Here is an 18,258-nt window from a genome sequence, read left to right as displayed (position 1 = left end):
CGAAGGGCCTGTTCCTGTGCTGTAATTTTCCTTGTTCTCTGATCCCTGATCTAATGTCAGAGTTTTACAGCATGGAACGAGGCTCTTCGGCCCATCGAGTCTGCACTGGCCATCAAGCACCTGTCTGTTCTATTCCCATTTCCCAGCACTTGCTGCGTGACCTTGTCTGCTCATCTAAATACTTCTTCAATGCTCTGAGGGTCTCTGCCTTCACCACCCTCTCAGGCAGCGAGTTCCAGACTCCCACCACCTTCTGCGCCAAGATGCTGTTCCTCAAATCCCCTGTAAATCCCTGCCCCCTGGACATTGAGCCCTCCACTCAGCGGAAAAGGTTCTTCCTCGCTACTTAGTTCCTGAACTAATACTGAGTAAAATCTCAAAATCTGCTGATGACACCAACCTTGGAGGAGTGGCAACGGATGAGGATGGTCCACAGTGACTGGAATGGGCATTGATGGGTGAAAGGAATGGGCATTGATGGGTGAAAGGAATGGGCATTGATGGCAGATGGACTTGGATCTACAGAGGTGTATCCAAGCTAAGCTACAGGACTGTCGGCCGGGAACAGGAAGGTGGGATTAGAAAGGGCACCTGGGTGTCCTCGGGCTAGTGTGGACAAGATGGGCTGAATGGCCTCCTTCTGTGTTGTAACTTTTCCTTGATTCTATGTGCCAGCTAATACACTTTGGCACAAAGGATCTGGAGAGACAAATATGGAGTTAATGTGCGAGTTGTGAAGGGTTTGCAGGAACAGAGGGAGCTGGGGGTTTGTGTGGACAGATCTTTAAAGATGCCAGGACAAATTGAGAGAGTGGTTGGCGAAGATACTTCAGGAAGGATGTGAGGGTCCTTCAGAGGGTGAGGAGGGGATTTACCGGAATGGTTCCAGGATGAGGGATTTCAGTTACAAGGTTGGTTTGGAGGATCTGGAGTTGTTCTTCCAGGTAGTCTGGGTTATGTTGATGTCAAAAAGGAGGAGGTGTTGGCCGTCTTGAAAACCATTAAGGTAGCTAAGTCCCCAGGTCCTGATGGGATCTACCTCAGAATACTGAGGGAAGCAAGGGAGGAAATTGCTGGGGCCTTGACTGACATCTTTGTATCCTCATTGGCTACAGGGGAGATCCCAGAGGACTGGAGAATAGCTAATGTGGTTCCGCTGTTTAAGAAAGGCAGCAGGGATAATCCTGGAAACTATAGGCCGGTGAGCCTCACGTCAGTGGTCGGTAAATTATTGGAGAGGATTCTTCGAGACAGGATTTACTCCCATTTGGAAACAAATGAACGTATTAGCGAGAGGCAGCATGGTTTTGTGAAGGGGAGATCATATCTCACATACTTGATTGAGCTTTTGGACAAAATGGGCAGCACGGTAGCACAGTAGTTACCACTGTTGCTTCACAGCTCCAGGGTCCCAGGTTTGATTCCCCGCTGGGTCACTGTCTGTGCGGAGTCTGCACGTTCTCCCCGTGTCTGCGTGGGTTTCCTCCAGGTGCTCCGGTTTCCTCCCACAGGTCCTGAAAGACGTGCTGTTTGGTAATTTGGACATTCTGAATTCTCCCTGTGTATCCGAACAGGCGCCGGAATGTGGTGACTAGGGGCTTTTCACAGTAACTTCATTGTCATGTTAATGTCAGCCTACTTGTAACAATAATAAAGATTATTATTTTTATCACATGATTGATGCAGGTAGGGCAGTGGATATTTTTTATATGGACTTCAGTAAGGCCTTTGACAAGGTGCCTCATGGTAGACTGGTACAAAAGGTGAAGTCACACGGGATCAGGGTTGAGCTGATCAAGATGGATACAAAACTGGCTCGGTCATAGAAGGCAGAGAGTAGCAATGGAAGGGTGATTTTCTAATTGGAGGGCTGTGACTAGTAGGGTTCCGCAGGGATCAGTGCTGGGACCTTTGCTGTTCGTAGTATATATAAATGATTTGGAGGAAAATGTAACTGGTCTGATTAGTAAGTTTGCGGACGACACAAAGGTTGGTGGAATTGCGGAAAGCGATGAGGACTGTCAGAGGATACAGCAGGATTTAGATCGTTTGGAGACTTGGGCGGAGAGATGGCAGATGGAGTTTAATCCGGACTAATGTGAGGTAATGCATTTTGGAAGGTCTAATACCCGTTCTAATTCCCGTACCAGCCTCCCCGAACAGGTGCCGGAATTTGGCGACTCGGGGCTTTTCACAGTAACTTCATTGAAGCCTACTCGTGACAATAAGCGATTTTCATTTTCATACAGATGGGAAATATACAGTGAATGGTAGAACCCTCAAGAGTATTGACAGTCAGAGAGATCTTGGTGTACAGGTCCACAAGTCACTGAAAGGGGCAACACAGGCGGAGAAGGTAGTCAAGAAGGCATACGGCATGCTTGCCTTCATTGGCCGGGGCATTGAGTATAAGAATTGGCAAATCATGTTGCAGCTGTATAGACCTTAGTTAGGCCACACTTGGAGTATAGTGTTCAATTCTGGTCGCCACACTACCAGAAGGATGTGGAGGCTTTAGAGAGGGTGCAGAAGAGATTTACCAGGATGTTGCCTGGTATGGAGGACATTAGCTATGAGGAGAGGTTGAATAAACTCGGTTTGTTCTCACTGGAACGACAGAGGTTGAGGGGCGACCTGATAGATGTCTACAAAATTATGAGGGGCATAGACAGAGTGGATAGTCAGAGGCTTTTCTCCAGGGTAGAGGGTTCAATTACTAGGGGCATAGGTTTAAGGTGCGAGGGGAAAGGTTTAGAGGAGATGTACGAGGCAGGTCTTTTACACAGAGGGCAGTGGGTGCCTGGAACTCGCTGCCGGAGGAGGGGGTGGAAGCAGGGACGATAGTGACATTTAAGGGGCATCTTGACAAATACATCAACAGGATGGGAATAGAGGGATACGGACCCCGGAAGGGTCGGGGGTTTTGGGTTAGATTAGCAGCATGGTCGGCACAGGCTTGGAGGGCCGAAGGGCCTGTTCCTGTGCTGTACTTTTCTTTATTCTTGGAGTGAAGGAGAGTGAAGGGAGATTTGATAGAGGTCCATCGGCTGTTGGTGCAAAGATTGGGGGACAGGGATCTGAGGAAGAATTTTTCTATACAGTGAATGGGGATAATCTGGAACTTGCTGACATGAGGGTGGTGGGAGTGAGATGGGAATAATTTCAAAAGGAAATTGGACGGACAATGGGAAATAAAATAAAAGCAAATTACTGCGGATGCTGGAATCTGAAACGAAAGGGAAAATGCTGGAAAATCTCAGCAGGTCCGGCAGCATCTGTAGGGAGAGAAGAGAGCTAACGTTTCGAGTCCAGATGACCCTTTGTCAAAGCTAACAGACAGAGGAAGTGGGAAATATTTATACTGTGGAGTTATACATCTTTCATTCTCACTCCACAGTATAAATATTTCCTAATTTCTATGTCTTTTAGCTTCGACAAAGGGTCATCGGACTCGAAACTTGGGCAGAATTCTCCGACCACCCGCAGGGACGGGGAATCGCCCTGGGCCGGCGTAAATCCCACCCCCGCCGTGGCCGGAATTCTCCGCCACCCGGGAATCGGCGGGAGTGGGAATCACGGCCCGCCGATCGGCGTGCCCCCCGCGGCGATTCTCCGGCCCGCGATGGGCCAAAGTCCCGCCGCTGACAGGCCTCTCCCGCCGACGTGGTTTAAACCACCTCTGTGCCGGCGGGATTGGTGGCGCGAGCGGGCCCCCGGGATCCTGGGGGGGGGGGGTGCGGGGCGATCGGACCTGGGGCGTGCCCCCACGGTGGCCTGGCCCGCGATTGGGGCCCACCGATCGGCGGGCAGGCCAGTGCCGTGGGGGCACTCTTTTTCTTCCGCCATCGCCACGGCCTCCACCATGGCGGAGGTGGAAGAGACCCCCCCTACCGCGCATGCGCCGGTGGTGACATTAGCGGCCGCTGACACACCAGCGCATGCGCGGACCGGCGAAGGCCTTTCGGCCAGCCCCGATGCCGAGCGGAGTAGGCCAAAGGCCGTTGCCGCCAGATTTGGCGCCATCGGCGGAGCGGGAGCCACTCTGGCGCGTGCCTAGCCCCTAAAAGTGCAGAGAATTCCGCACCTTTGGGGAGGCCCGACGCCGGAGTGGTTGGTGCCACTCCGCTACGCCGGGACCCCCCACCCCACCGGGTAGGGGTGAATTTCACCCCTTGTATCAGACAAACTTGCCGCCCTGACCAAAGACCCTGGCCAATGACTTCCCTCCGAGATTTCCACTTGTGGGAGAATCTGCAACTCGGGGTCACTGTTGATAAATAGGGAGCAGCTCATTGAGGACGGAGATAAAATGTTTATCTGGAGAAAGCCCCCGGTGAGTTCTGGATCTCTCGTCCTGAAGAAGCAGAATCTTTGAATATTTTTAAGGCAGAGCTGCTTAAATTCCTGATTAACAAGGGGGGGTGGGTGAAAGGTTATGGGGGTGGGTGGGCTGCAGATGAAATGAAGTGAAATTTCATTTCAATGAAGTTTTCAATTAAGATTTGAGGTTATTATCAGATCAGTAATGATTTATTAAATGGTGGAGCAGACTCAAGGGGCTGAATGGCCTCCTCCTGTTCATACATCAGCCTCTAACCCGCAAACAACCCGATCTCTCTTCTGATCCTCCATGACCAGCTCCAACCTCTTAACGCCTTCCTCCCCCACATCAGGCTGGTGGAATTGGCAACATGAGTCTCTGAGATTAGAGATAAATTAAAGAAAACCAGCGAGAGAGGGAAGCAGCAATAAAGGTGAAAAACAGAGCATTCAACCAGGTCTGAGAACACTCAGACCCTCACACACCCTACCACAGTCTGCCCCACAGTCAGGGGTCTCAGAGTAGCGGCCCAGAGAGAGCCCACACAGAGAGGCTCAGAGTGACCACTCGGACAGACCTCACAGTGAGGCTCAGAGTGACCGCTCGGACAGACCCCACAGTGAGGGGTCTCAGAGTGACCGCTCGGACAGACCCCACAGTGAGGGGTCTCAGAGTGACCGCTCGGACAGACCCCACAGTGAGGCTCAGAGTGACCGCTCAGACAGACCTCACAGTGAGGCTCAGAGTGACCGCTCGGACAGACCCCACAGTGAGGGGTCTCAGAGTGATCGCTCGGACAGACCCCACAGTGAGGGGTCTCAGAGTGACCGCTCGGACAGACCCCACAGTGAGGCTCAGAGTGACCGCTCGGACAGACCCCACAGTGAGGCTCAGAGTGACCGCTCGGACAGACCCCACAGTGAGGCTCAGAGTGACCGCTCGGACAGACCCCACAGTGAGGCTCAGAGTGACCGCTCGGACAGACCTCACAGTGAGGCTCAGAGTGACCGCTCGGACAGACCTCACAGTGAGGGGTCTCAGAGTGACCGCTCGGACAGACCTCACAGTGAGGCTCAGAGTGACCGCTCGGACAGACCTCACAGTGAGGCTCAGAGTGACCGCTCGGACAGACCTCACAGTGAGGGGTCTCAGAGTGACCGCTCGGACAGACCTCACAGTGAGGCTCAGAGTGACCGCTCGGACAGACCCACAGTGAGGGGTCTCAGAGTGACCGCTCGGACAGACCTCACAGTGAGGCTCAGAGTGACCGCTCGGACAGACCTCACAGTGAGGCTCAGAGTGACCGCTCGGACAGACCCACAGTGAGGGGTCTCAGAGTGACCGCTCGGACAGACCTCACAGTGAGGCTCAGAGTGACCGCTCGGACAGACCTCACAGTGAGGGGTCTCAGAGTGACCGCTCGGACAGACCTCACAGTGAGGCTCAGAGTGACCGCTCGGACAGACCCCACAGTGAGGCTCAGAGTGACCGCTCGGACAGACCCCACAGTGAGGCTCAGAGTGACCGCTCGGACAGACCTCACAGTGAGGCTCAGAGTGACCGCTCGGACAGACCTCACAGTGAGGCTCAGAGTGACCGCTCGGACAGACCCCACAGTGAGGCTCAGAGTGACCGCTCGGACAGACCCCACAGTGAGGCTCAGAGTGACCGCTCGGACAGACCTCACAGTGAGGCTCAGAGTGACCGCTCGGACAGACCCCACAGTGAGGCTCAGAGTGACCGCTCGGACAGACCCCACAGTGAGGCTCAGAGTGACCGCTCGGACAGACCCACAGTGAGGGGTCTCAGAGTGACCGCTCGGACAGACCCACAGTGAGGGGTCTCAGAGGGACCGCTCGGACAGACCCCACAGTGAGGCTCAGAGTGACCGCTCGGACAGACCTCACAGTGAGGGGTCTCAGAGTGACCGCTCGGACAGACCCCACAGTGAGGCTCAGAGTGACCGCTCGGACAGACCCCACAGTGAGGCTCAGAGTGACCGCTCGGACAGACCCCACAGTGAGGCTCAGAGTGACCGCTCGGACAGACCCCACAGTGAGGCTCAGAGTGACCGCTCGGACAGACCTCACAGTGAGGCTCAGAGTGACCGCTCAGACAGACCCCACAGTGAGGCTCAGAGTGACCGCTCGGACAGACCTCACAGTGAGGCTCAGAGTGACCGCTCGGACAGACCTCACAGTGAGGCTCAGAGTGACCGCTCGGACAGACCTCACAGTGAGGCTCAGAGTGACCGCTCGGACAGACCTCACAGTGAGGCTCAGAGTGACCGCTCGGACAGACCCCACAGAGAGGCTCAGAGTGACCGCTCGGACAGACCCCACAGTGAGGGGTCTCAGAGTGACCGCTCGGACAGACCCCACAGTGAGGCTCAGAGTGACCGCTCGGACAGACCTCACAGTGAGGCTCAGAGTGACCGCTCGGACAGACCCCACAGTGAGGCTCAGAGTGACCGCTCGGACAGACCTCACAGTGAGGGGTCTCAGAGTGACCGCTCGGACAGACCTCACAGTGAGGCTCAGAGTGACCGCTCGGACAGACCTCACAGTGAGGCTCAGAGTGACCGCTCGGACAGACCTCACAGTGAGGGGTCTCAGAGTGACCGCTCGGACAGACCTCACAGTGAGGGGTCTCAGAGTGACCGCTCGGACAGACCCCACAGTGAGGCTCAGAGTGACCGCTCGGACAGACCCCACAGTGAGGCTCAGAGTGACCGCTCGGACAGACCTCACAGTGAGGCTCAGAGTGACCGCTCGGACAGACCTCACAGTGAGGGGTCTCAGAGTGACCGCTCGGACAGACCCCACAGTGAGGCTCAGAGTGACCGCTCGGACAGACCCCACAGTGAGGGGTCTCAGAGTGACCGCTCGGACAGACCTCACAGTGAGGGGTCTCAGAGTGACCGCTCGGACAGACCACACAGTGAGGGGTCTCAGAGTGACCGCTCGGACAGACCCCACAGTGAGGCTCAGAGTGACCGCTCGGACAGACCTCACAGTGAGGGGTCTCAGAGTGACCGCTCGGACAGACCACACAGTGAGGGGTCTCAGAGTGACCGCTCGGACAGACCCCACAGTGAGGCTCAGAGTGACCGCTCGGACAGACCCACAGTGAGGCTCAGAGTGACCGCTCGGACAGACCCCACAGTGAGGGGTCTCAGAGTGACCGCTCGGACAGACCCCACAGTGAGGCTCAGAGTGACCGCTCGGACAGACCCCACAGTGATGCTCAGAGTGACCGCTCGGACAGACCTCACAGTGAGGCTCAGAGTGACCGCTCGGACAGACCCACAGTGAGGGGTCTCAGAGTGACCGCTCGGACAGACCTCACAGTGAGGCTCAGAGTGACCGCTCGGACAGACCCCACAGTGAGGCTCAGAGTGACCGCTCGGACAGACCCACAGTGAGGGGTCTCAGAGTGACCGCTCGGACAGACCTCACAGTGAGGCTCAGAGTGACCGCTCGGACAGACCCCACAGTGAGGCTCAGAGTGACCGCTCGGACAGACCTCACAGTGAGGGGTCTCAGAGTGACCGCTCGGACAGACCTCACAGTGAGGCTCAGAGTGACCGCTCGGACAGACCCCACAGTGAGGCTCAGAGTGACCGCTCGGACAGACCTCACAGTGAGGGGTCTCAGAGTGACCGCTCGGACAGACCTCACAGTGAGGCTCAGAGTGACCGCTCGGACAGACCCCACAGTGAGGCTCAGAGTGACCGCTCGGACAGACCCCACAGTGAGGCTCAGAGTGACCGCTCGGACAGACCTCACAGTGAGGCTCAGAGTGACCGCTCGGATAGACCCCACAGTGAGGGGTCTCAGAGTGACCGCTCGGACAGACCTCACAGTGAGGCTCAGAGTGACCGCTCGGACAGACCCCACAGTGAGGGGTCTCAGAGTGACCGCTCGGACAGACCCCACAGTGAGGGGTCTCAGAGTGACCGCTCGGACAGACCTCACAGTGAGGCTCAGAGTGACCGCTCGGACAGACCCCACAGTGAGGCTCAGAGTGACCGCTCGGACAGACCCCACAGTGATGCTCAGAGTGACCGCTCGGACAGACCCACAGTGAGGGGTCTCAGAGTGACCGCTCGGACAGACCACACAGTGAGGGGTCTCAGAGTGACCGCTCGGACAGACCCCACAGTGAGGCTCAGAGTGACCGCTCGGACAGACCCCACAGTGAGGGGTCTCAGAGTGACCGCTCAGACAGACCTCACAGTGAGGCTCAGAGTGACCGCTCGGACAGACCCCACAGTGAGGCTCAGAGTGACCGCTCGGACAGACCTCACAGTGAGGCTCAGAGTGACCGCTCGGACAGACCCCACAGTGAGGGGTCTCAGAGTGACCGCTCGGACAGACCCCACAGTGAGGCTCAGAGTGACCGCTCGGACAGACCCCACAGTGAGGGGTCTCAGAGTGACCGCTCGGACAGACCCCACAGTGAGGCTCAGAGTGACCGCTCGGACAGACCCCACAGTGAGGGGTCTCAGAGTGACCGCTCGGACAGACCCCACAGTGAGGCTCAGAGTGACCGCTCGGACAGACCCCACAGTGAGGGGTCTCAGAGTGACCGCTCGGACAGACCCCACAGTGAGGCTCAGAGTGACCGCTCGGACAGACCTCACAGTGAGGCTCAGAGTGACCGCTCGGACAGACCTCACAGTGAGGGGTCTCAGAGTGACCGCTCGGACAGACCACACAGTGAGGGGTCTCAGAGTGACCGCTCGGACAGACCCCACAGTGATGCTCAGAGTGACCGCTCGCACAGACCCCACAGTGAGGCTCAGAGTGACCGCTCGGACAGACCTCACAGTGAGGGGTCTCAGAGTGACCGCTCGGACAGACCCCACAGTGAGGCTCAGAGTGACCGCTCGGACAGACCTCACAGTGAGGGGTCTCAGAGTGACCGCTCGGACAGACCCCACAGTGAGGCTCAGAGTGACCGCTCGGACAGACCCCACAGTGAGGGGTCTCAGAGTGACCGCTCGGACAGACCCCACAGTGAGGCTCAGAGTGACCGCTCGGACAGACCTCACAGTGAGGGGTCTCAGAGTGACCGCTCGGACAGACCTCACAGTGAGGCTCAGAGTGACCGCTCGGACAGACCCCACAGTGAGGCTCAGAGTGACCGCTCGGACAGACCCCACAGTGAGGCTCAGAGTGACCGCTCGGACAGACCTCACAGTGAGGCTCAGAGTGACCGCTCGGACAGACCCCACAGTGAGGGGTCTCAGAGTGACCGCTCGGACAGACCCCACAGTGAGGCTCAGAGTGACCGCTCGGACAGACCTCACAGTGAGGGGTCTCAGAGTGACCGCTCGGACAGACCTCACAGTGAGGGGTCTCAGAGTGACCGCTCGGACAGACCCCACAGTGAGGCTCAGAGTGACCGCTCGGACAGACCCCACAGAGAGGCTCAGAGTGACCGCTCGGACAGACCCCACAGTGAGGGGTCTCAGAGTGACCGCTCGGACAGACCTCACAGTGAGGCTCAGAGTGACCGCTCGGACAGACCTCACAGTGAGGCTCAGAGTGACCGCTCGGACAGACCCACAGTGAGGGGTCTCAGAGTGACCGCTCGGACAGACCCCACAGTGAGGCTCAGAGTGACCGCTCGGACAGACGCACAATGAGGCTCAGAGTGACCGCTCGGACAGACCCCACAGTGAGGGGTCTCAGAGTGACCGCTCAGACAGACCTCACAGAGAGGCTCAGAGTGACCGCTCGGACAGACCCACAGTGAGGGGTCTCAGAGTGACCGCTCGGACAGACCTCACAGTGAGGCTCAGGGTGACCGCTCGGACAGACCCCACAGTGAGGCTCAGAGTGACCGCTCGGACAGACGCACAATGAGGCTCAGAGTGACCGCTCGGACAGACCCCACAGTGAGGCTCAGAGTGACCGCTCGGACAGACCCCACAGTGAGGCTCAGAGTGACCGCTCGGACAGACCCCACAGTGAGGGGTCTCAGAGTGACCGCTCAGACAGACCTCACAGTGAGGCTCAGAGTGACCGCTCGGACAGACCTCACAGTGAGGGGTCTCAGAGTGACCGCTCGGACAGACCCCACAGTGAGGCTCAGAGTGACCGCTCGGACAGACCCCACAGTGAGGCTCAGAGTGACCGCTCGGACAGACCTCACAGTGAGGCTCAGAGTGACCGCTCGGACAGACCCCACAGTGAGGCTCAGAGTGACCGCTCGGACAGACCCACAGTGAGGCTCAGAGTGACCGCTCGGACAGACCCCACAGTGAGGGGTCTCAGAGTGACCGCTCGGACAGACCCCACAGTGAGGCTCAGAGTGACCGCTCGGACAGACCCCACAGTGATGCTCAGAGTGACCGCTCGGACAGACCTCACAGTGAGGCTCAGAGTGACCGCTCGGACAGACCCACAGTGAGGGTCTCAGAGTGACCGCTCGGACAGACCTCACAGTGAGGCTCAGAGTGACCGCTCGGACAGACCCCACAGTGAGGCTCAGAGTGACGGCCCGGACAGACCCACAGTGAGGGGTCTCAGAGTGACCGCTCGGACAGACCTCACAGTGAGGCTCAGAGTGACCGCTCGGACAGACCCCACAGTGAGGCTCAGAGTGACCGCTCGGACAGACCTCACAGTGAGGGGTCTCAGAGTGACCGCTCGGACAGACCTCACAGTGAGGCTCAGAGTGACCGCTCGGACAGACCCCACAGTGAGGCTCAGAGTGACCGCTCGGACAGACCTCACAGTGAGGGGTCTCAGAGTGACCGCTCGGACAGACCTCACAGTGAGGCTCAGAGTGACCGCTCGGACAGACCCCACAGTGAGGCTCAGAGTGACCGCTCGGACAGACCCCACAGTGAGGCTCAGAGTGACCGCTCGGACAGACCTCACAGTGAGGCTCAGAGTGACCGCTCGGATAGACCCCACAGTGAGGGGTCTCAGAGTGACCGCTCGACAGACCTCACAGTGAGGCTCAGAGTGACCGCTCGGACAGACCCCACAGTGAGGGGTCTCAGAGTGACCGCTCGGACAGACCCCACAGTGAGGGGTCTCAGAGTGACCGCTCGGACAGACCTCACAGTGAGGCTCAGAGTGACCGCTCGGACAGACCCCACAGTGAGGCTCAGAGTGACCGCTCGGACAGACCCCACAGTGATGCTCAGAGTGACCGCTCGGACAGACCCACAGTGAGGGGTCTCAGAGTGACCGCTCGGACAGACCACACGTGGAGGGGTCTCAGAGTGACCGCTCGGACAGACCCCACAGTGAGGCTCAGAGTGACCGCTCGGACAGACCCCACAGTGAGGGGTCTCAGAGGTGACCGCTCAGACAGACCTCACAGTGAGGCTCAGAGTGACCGCTCGGACAGACCCCACAGTGAGGCTCAGAGTGACCGCTCGGACAGACCTCACAGTGAGGCTCAGAGTGACCGCTCGACAGACCCCACAGTGAGGGGTCCAGAGTGACCGCTCTAACAGACCTTATACAGAGATGGCTCCAGAGTAACCGCTCTGACAGACCCAGCATGAGGGTCTAAGAGTGACCGCTCGTGAACAGACCTCACAGGGAGACTCAGTGTGACCGCTTCTACATACCCCACAGTGAGGCTCAGAGTGACCTCTCGGACAGACGTCACATGAGGCTCAGAGTGAACCGCTCGGACAGACCCCACGAGTGAGGCTCAGAGTGGAACCGCTCGGACAGACCCCACAGGAGTCTCAGAGTGACCGCATCGGAACAGACGCACCCACAGTGAGGTGTCTCAGAGTGGACCCGCTCGACAGACCTCACAGTGAGGCTCAGAGTGACCGCTCGGACAGACCTCCACAGTGAGGGGTCTCAGAGTGACCGCTCGGACAGACCCACATTGAGGCTCAGAGTGACCGTCTCGACAGACCCCACAGTGAGGCTCAGAGTGATCCGCTCGGACAGACCCTCACAGTGAGGCTCAGAGTGACCCGCTCGGACAGACCTCACAGTGAGGCTCAGAGTGACCGCTCGGCACAGACCTCACAGTGAGGCTCAGATTGACCGCTCGGACAGACCCCACAGTGAGGCTCAGAGTGACCGCTCGGACAGACCTCACAGTGATGCTCAGAGTGACCCGCTCGGACAGACCCCACAGTGAGGCTCAGAGTGACCGCTCGGACAGGACCTCACAGTGAGGCTCAGAGTGACCGCTCGGACAGACCTCACAGTGAGGCTCAGAGTGGACCGCTCGGACAGACCTCACAGTGAGGCTCAGAGTGACCGCTCGGACAGACCTCACAGTGAGGCTCAGAGTGACCGCTCGAACAGACCCACAGTGAGGGGTCTCAGAGTGACCGCTCGGACAGACCTCACAGTGAGGCTCAGAGTGACCGCTCGGACAGACCCCACAGTGATGCTCAGAGTGACCGCTCGGACAGACCTCACAGTGAGGCTCAGAGTGACCGCTCGGACAGACCCCACAGTGATGCTCAGAGTGACCGCTCGCACAGACCCCACAGTGAGGCTCAGAGTGACCGCTCGGACAGACCTCACAGTGAGGCTCAGAGTGACCGCTCGCACAGACCCCACAGTGAGGCTCAGAGTGACCGCTCGGACAGACCTCACGGTGAGGCTCAGAGTGACCGCTCGGACAGACCTCACAGTGAGGCTCAGAGTGACCGCTCGGACAGACCTCACAGTGAGGCTCAGAGTGACCGCTCGGACAGACCTCACGGTGAGGCTCAGAGTGACCGCTCGGACAGACCCCACAGTGAGGCTCAGAGTGACCGCTCGGACAGACCCCACAGTGAGGCTCAGAGTGACCGCTCGGACAGACCCCACAGTGAGGCTCAGAGTGACCGCTCGGACAGACCCCACAGTGAGGCTCAGAGTGACCGCTCGGACAGACGTCACAGTGAGGCTCAGAGTGACCGCTCGGACAGACCTCACAGTGAGGGGTCTCAGAGTGACCGCTCGGACAGACCCCACAGTGAGGCTCAGAGTGACCGCTCGGACAGGGTTGAATCAGAGTGAGGTTAATGTTGAATAATTAGTTGTAGGGTTGTGGGGTTCAGTTTCAAATCTGTTAGTTGCAACATTTGCTGGGAGGAAATGCAACGCTGGGGTTAGTTTGCAAAGAAATTGACATTTTTGGGACTTACCAAGGAATCACCCGAGAGAACTTCAAGGAGAGAAATCAGGTTATGTCCATCTCGTAAATCTTCATAAAGGTCATCCACACTGCGATGTGCCTGTGACAAATACACAAATTAATTAACTTGTGGAAATAGATAAAATCATCGAAACAACACAAACCAAACACTAAACATCAAAACAGAAAACTACCAGAGTTCGTCAATAACCCACATCAACCACAGACTCCGTACCCCGTACCCACACAGACCCCGTACCCCGTACCCACACAGAACCCGTACCCCGTACCCACACAGACCCCGTACCCCGTACCCACACAGAACCCGTACCCCGTACCCACACAGACCCAACCCCGTACTCGCACAGACCCAACCCTGTACCCACACAGACCCCATCCCCACACAGACCCCGTACCCCGTACCCACACAGACCCCATCCCCACACAGACCCCGTACCCCGTACCCACACAGACCCAACCCCGTACCCACACAGACCCCGTACCCCGTACCCACAGACCCCGTACCCCATACCCACACAGACCCAACCCCGTACCCACACAGACCCAACCCCGTACCCACACAGACCCAACCCTGTACCCACACAGACCCAACCCCGTACCCACACAGACCCCGTACCCCATCCCCACACAGACCCAACCCCGTACCCACACAGACCCAACCCTGTACCCACACAGACCCAACCCCGTACCCACACAGACCCAACCCCGTACCCACAAAGACCCCGTACCCACACTGACCCAACCCCGTACCCACACAGACCCAACACCATACCCACACAGACCCCGTACCCCGTACCCACACAGACCCCGTACCCCATACCCACACAGACCCCGTACCCCGTACCCACACAGACCCCGTACCCCGTACCCACACAGACCCCGTACCCCGTACCCACACAGACCCTGTACCCACACAGACCCCATACCCCGTACCCACACAGACCCCGTACCCCGTACCCACACAGACCCAACCCCGTACCCACACAGACCCCGTACCCCGTACCCACACAGACCCCGTACCCCATACCCACACAGACCCTGTACCCACACAGACCCCGTACCCCGTACCCACACAGACCCAACCCCATACCCACACAGACCCCGTACCCCGTACCCACACAGACCCAACCCCGTACCCACACAGACCCCGTACCCACACAGACCCCGTACCCACACAGACCCCGTACCCCGTACCCACACAGACCCAACCCCGTACCCACACAGACCCCGTACCCCGTACCCACACAGACCCAAACCCGTACCCATACAGACCCAACCCCGTACCCACACAGACCCAACCCCGTACCCACACAGACCCCGTACCCACCCAGACCCCGTACCCCATACCCACACAGACCCAACCCCGTACCCACACAGACCCCGTACCCCATACCCACACAGACCCAACCCCGTACCCACACAGACCCCGTACCCCGTACCCACACAGACCCAACCCCATACCCACACAGACCCCGTACCCCATACCCACACAGACCCAACCCCGTACCCACACAGACCCCGTACCCCATACCCACACAGACCCAACCCCGTACCCACACAGACCCAACCCCGTACCCACACAGACCCCGTACCCCATCCCCACACAGACCCAACCCCGTACCCACACAGACCCAACCCTGTACCCACACAGACCCAACCCCGTACCCACACAGACCCAACCCCGTACCCACACAGACCCAACCCTGTACCCACACAGACCCAACCCCGTACCCACACAGACCCAACCCTGTACCCACACAGACCCAACCCCGTACCCACACAGACCCAACCCCGTACCCACACAGACCCAGCCCGTACCCACAAAGACCCCGTACCCACACTGACCCAACCCCGTACCCACACAGACCCCGTACCCACACAGACCCAACACCATACCCACACAGACCCCGTACCCCGTACCCACACAGACCCCGTACCCCATACCCACACAGACCCCGTACCCTGTACCCACACAGACCCCGTACCTCGTACCCACACAGACCCCGTACCCCATACCCACACAGACCCTGTACCCACACAGACCCCATACCCCGTACCCACACAGACCCCGTACCCCGTACCCACACAGACCCAACCCCGTACCCACACAGACCCCGTACCCACACAGACCCCGTACCCACACAGACCCCGTACCCCGTACCCACACAGACCCAACCCCGTACCCACACAGACCCCGTACCCACCCAGACCCCGTACCCCATACCCACACAGACCTAACCCCGTACCCACACAGACCCAACCCCATACCCACACAGACCCCGTACCCCATACCCACACAGACCCAACCCCGTACCCACACAGACCCAACCCCGTACCCACACAGACCCAACCCCATACCCACACAGACCCCGTACCCCATACCCACACAGACCCAACCCCGTACCCACACAGACCCAACCCCGTACCCACACAGACCCTGTACCCACATTGACCCAACCCCGTACCCACAGACCCCATACCCACACAGACCCCGTACCCCGTACCCACACAGACCCATCGCCGTACCCACACAGACCCCGTACCCACACAGACCCCGTACCCACACAGACCCCGTACCCACACAGACCCAACCCCGTACCCACACAGACCCGCCCCGTACCCACACAGACCCAACCCCGTACCCACACAGACCCCGTACCCCATCCCCACACAGACCCAACCCCGTACCCACACAGACCCAACCCCGTACCCACACAGACCCCGTACCCACACAGACCCCGTACCCCGTACCCACACTGACCCAACCCCGTACCCACACAGACCCAACCCCGTACCCACACAGACCCAACCCCGTACCCACACAGACCCAACCCCGTACCCACACAGACCCCGTACCCCATCCCCACACAGACCCAACCCCGTACCCACACAGACCCAACCCTGTACCCACACAGACCCAACCCCGTACCCACACAGACCCAACCCCGTACCCACAAAGACCCCGTACCCACACTGACCCAACCCCGTACCCACACAGACCCAACACCATACCCACACAGACCCCGTACCCCGTACCCACACAGACCCCGTACCCCATACCCACACAGACCCCGTACCCTGTACCCACACAGACCCCGTACCCCGTACCCACACAGACCCCGTACCCCGTACCCACACAGACCCTGTACCCACACAGACCCCATACCCCGTACCCACACAGACCCCGTACCCCGTACCCACACAGACCCAACCCCGTACCCACACAGACCCCGTACCCCGTACCCACACAGACCCCGTACCCCATACCCACACAGACCCTGTACCCACACAGACCCCGTACCCCGTACCCACACAGACCCAACCCCATACCCACACAGACCCCGTACCCCGTACCCACACAGACCCAACCCCGTACCCACACAGACCCCGTACCCACACAGACCCCGTACCCACACAGACCCCGTACCCCGTACCCACACAGACCCAACCCCGTACCCACACAGACCCCGTACCCCGTACCCACACAGACCCAAACCCGTACCCACACAGACCCAACCCCGTACCCACACAGACCCAACCCCGTACCCACACAGACCCCGTACCCACCCAGACCCCATACCCCATACCCACACAGACCCAACCCCGTACCCACACAGACCCCGTACCCCATACCCACACAGACCCAACCCCGTACCCACACAGACCCCGTACCCCGTACCCACACAGACCCAACCCCATACCCACACAGACCCCGTACCCCATACCCACACAGACCCAACCCCGTACCCACACAGACCCCGTACCCCATACCCACACAGACCCAACCCCGTACCCACACAGACCCAACCCCGTACCCACACAGACCCCGTACCCCATCCCCACACAGACCCAACCCCGTACCCACACAGACCCAACCCTGTACCCACACAGACCCAACCCCGTACCCACACAGACCCAACCCCGTACCCACACAGACCCAGCCCGTACCCACAAAGACCCCGTACCCACACTGACCCAACCCCGTACCCACACAGACCCCGTACCCACACAGACCCAACACCATACCCACACAGACCCCGTACCCCGTACCCACACAGACCCCGTACCCCATACCCACACAGACCCCGTACCCTGTACCCACACAGACCCCGTACCTCGTACCCACACAGACCCCGTACCCCATACCCACACAGACTCTGTACCCACACAGACCCCATACCCCGTACCCACACAGACCCCGTACCCCGTACCCACACAGACCCAACCCCGTACCCACACAGACCCCGTACCCACACAGACCCCGTACCCACACAGACCCCGTACCCCGTACCCACACAGACCCAACCCCGTACCCACACAGACCCAACCCCGTACCCACACAGACCCCGTACCCACCCAGACCCCGTACCCCATACCCACACAGACCTAACCCCGTACCCACACAGACCCAACCCCATACCCACACAGACCCCGTACCCCATACCCACACAGACCCAACCCCGTACCCACACAGACCCAACCCCGTACCCACACAGACCCAACCCCATACCCACACAGACCCCGTACCCCATACCCACACAGACCCAACCCCGTACCCACACAGACCCAACCCCGTACCCACACAGACCCTGTACCCACATTGACCCAACCCCGTACCCACAGACCCCATACCCACACAGACCCCGTACCCCGTACCCACACAGACCCATCGCCGTACCCACACAGACCCCGTACCCACAGACCCCGTACCCACACAGACCCCGTACCCACACAGACCCAACCCCGTACCCACACAGACCCGCCCCGTACCCACACAGACCCAACCCCGTACC

The 18,258-nt window shown here is 59.1% G+C and overlaps 1 protein-coding gene across 1 annotated transcript in view; it reads right to left on the bottom strand.

Annotated features, from left to right (window-relative positions):
* Nucleotides 1–18,258, bottom strand: part of LOC119965738 (plectin-like) — a 192,050-nt gene that overhangs the window by 137,775 nt on the left and 36,017 nt on the right. Inside the window, exon 3 of the mRNA XM_038796501.1 lies at nt 13,455–13,544. Within this exon, the coding sequence (XP_038652429.1) occupies nt 13,455–13,544 (90 nt within the window). The remainder of the gene's footprint in view (nt 1–13,454; nt 13,545–18,258) is intronic.

This window comes from Scyliorhinus canicula, chromosome 5, assembly GCF_902713615.1.
Source record: "Scyliorhinus canicula chromosome 5, sScyCan1.1, whole genome shotgun sequence".
In the NCBI taxonomy this organism is placed as follows: Eukaryota; Metazoa; Chordata; class Chondrichthyes; order Carcharhiniformes; family Scyliorhinidae; genus Scyliorhinus; species Scyliorhinus canicula.
Note: the sequence above shows the minus strand (reverse complement) of the source record. Positions and strands in the feature narration are given on the sequence as shown.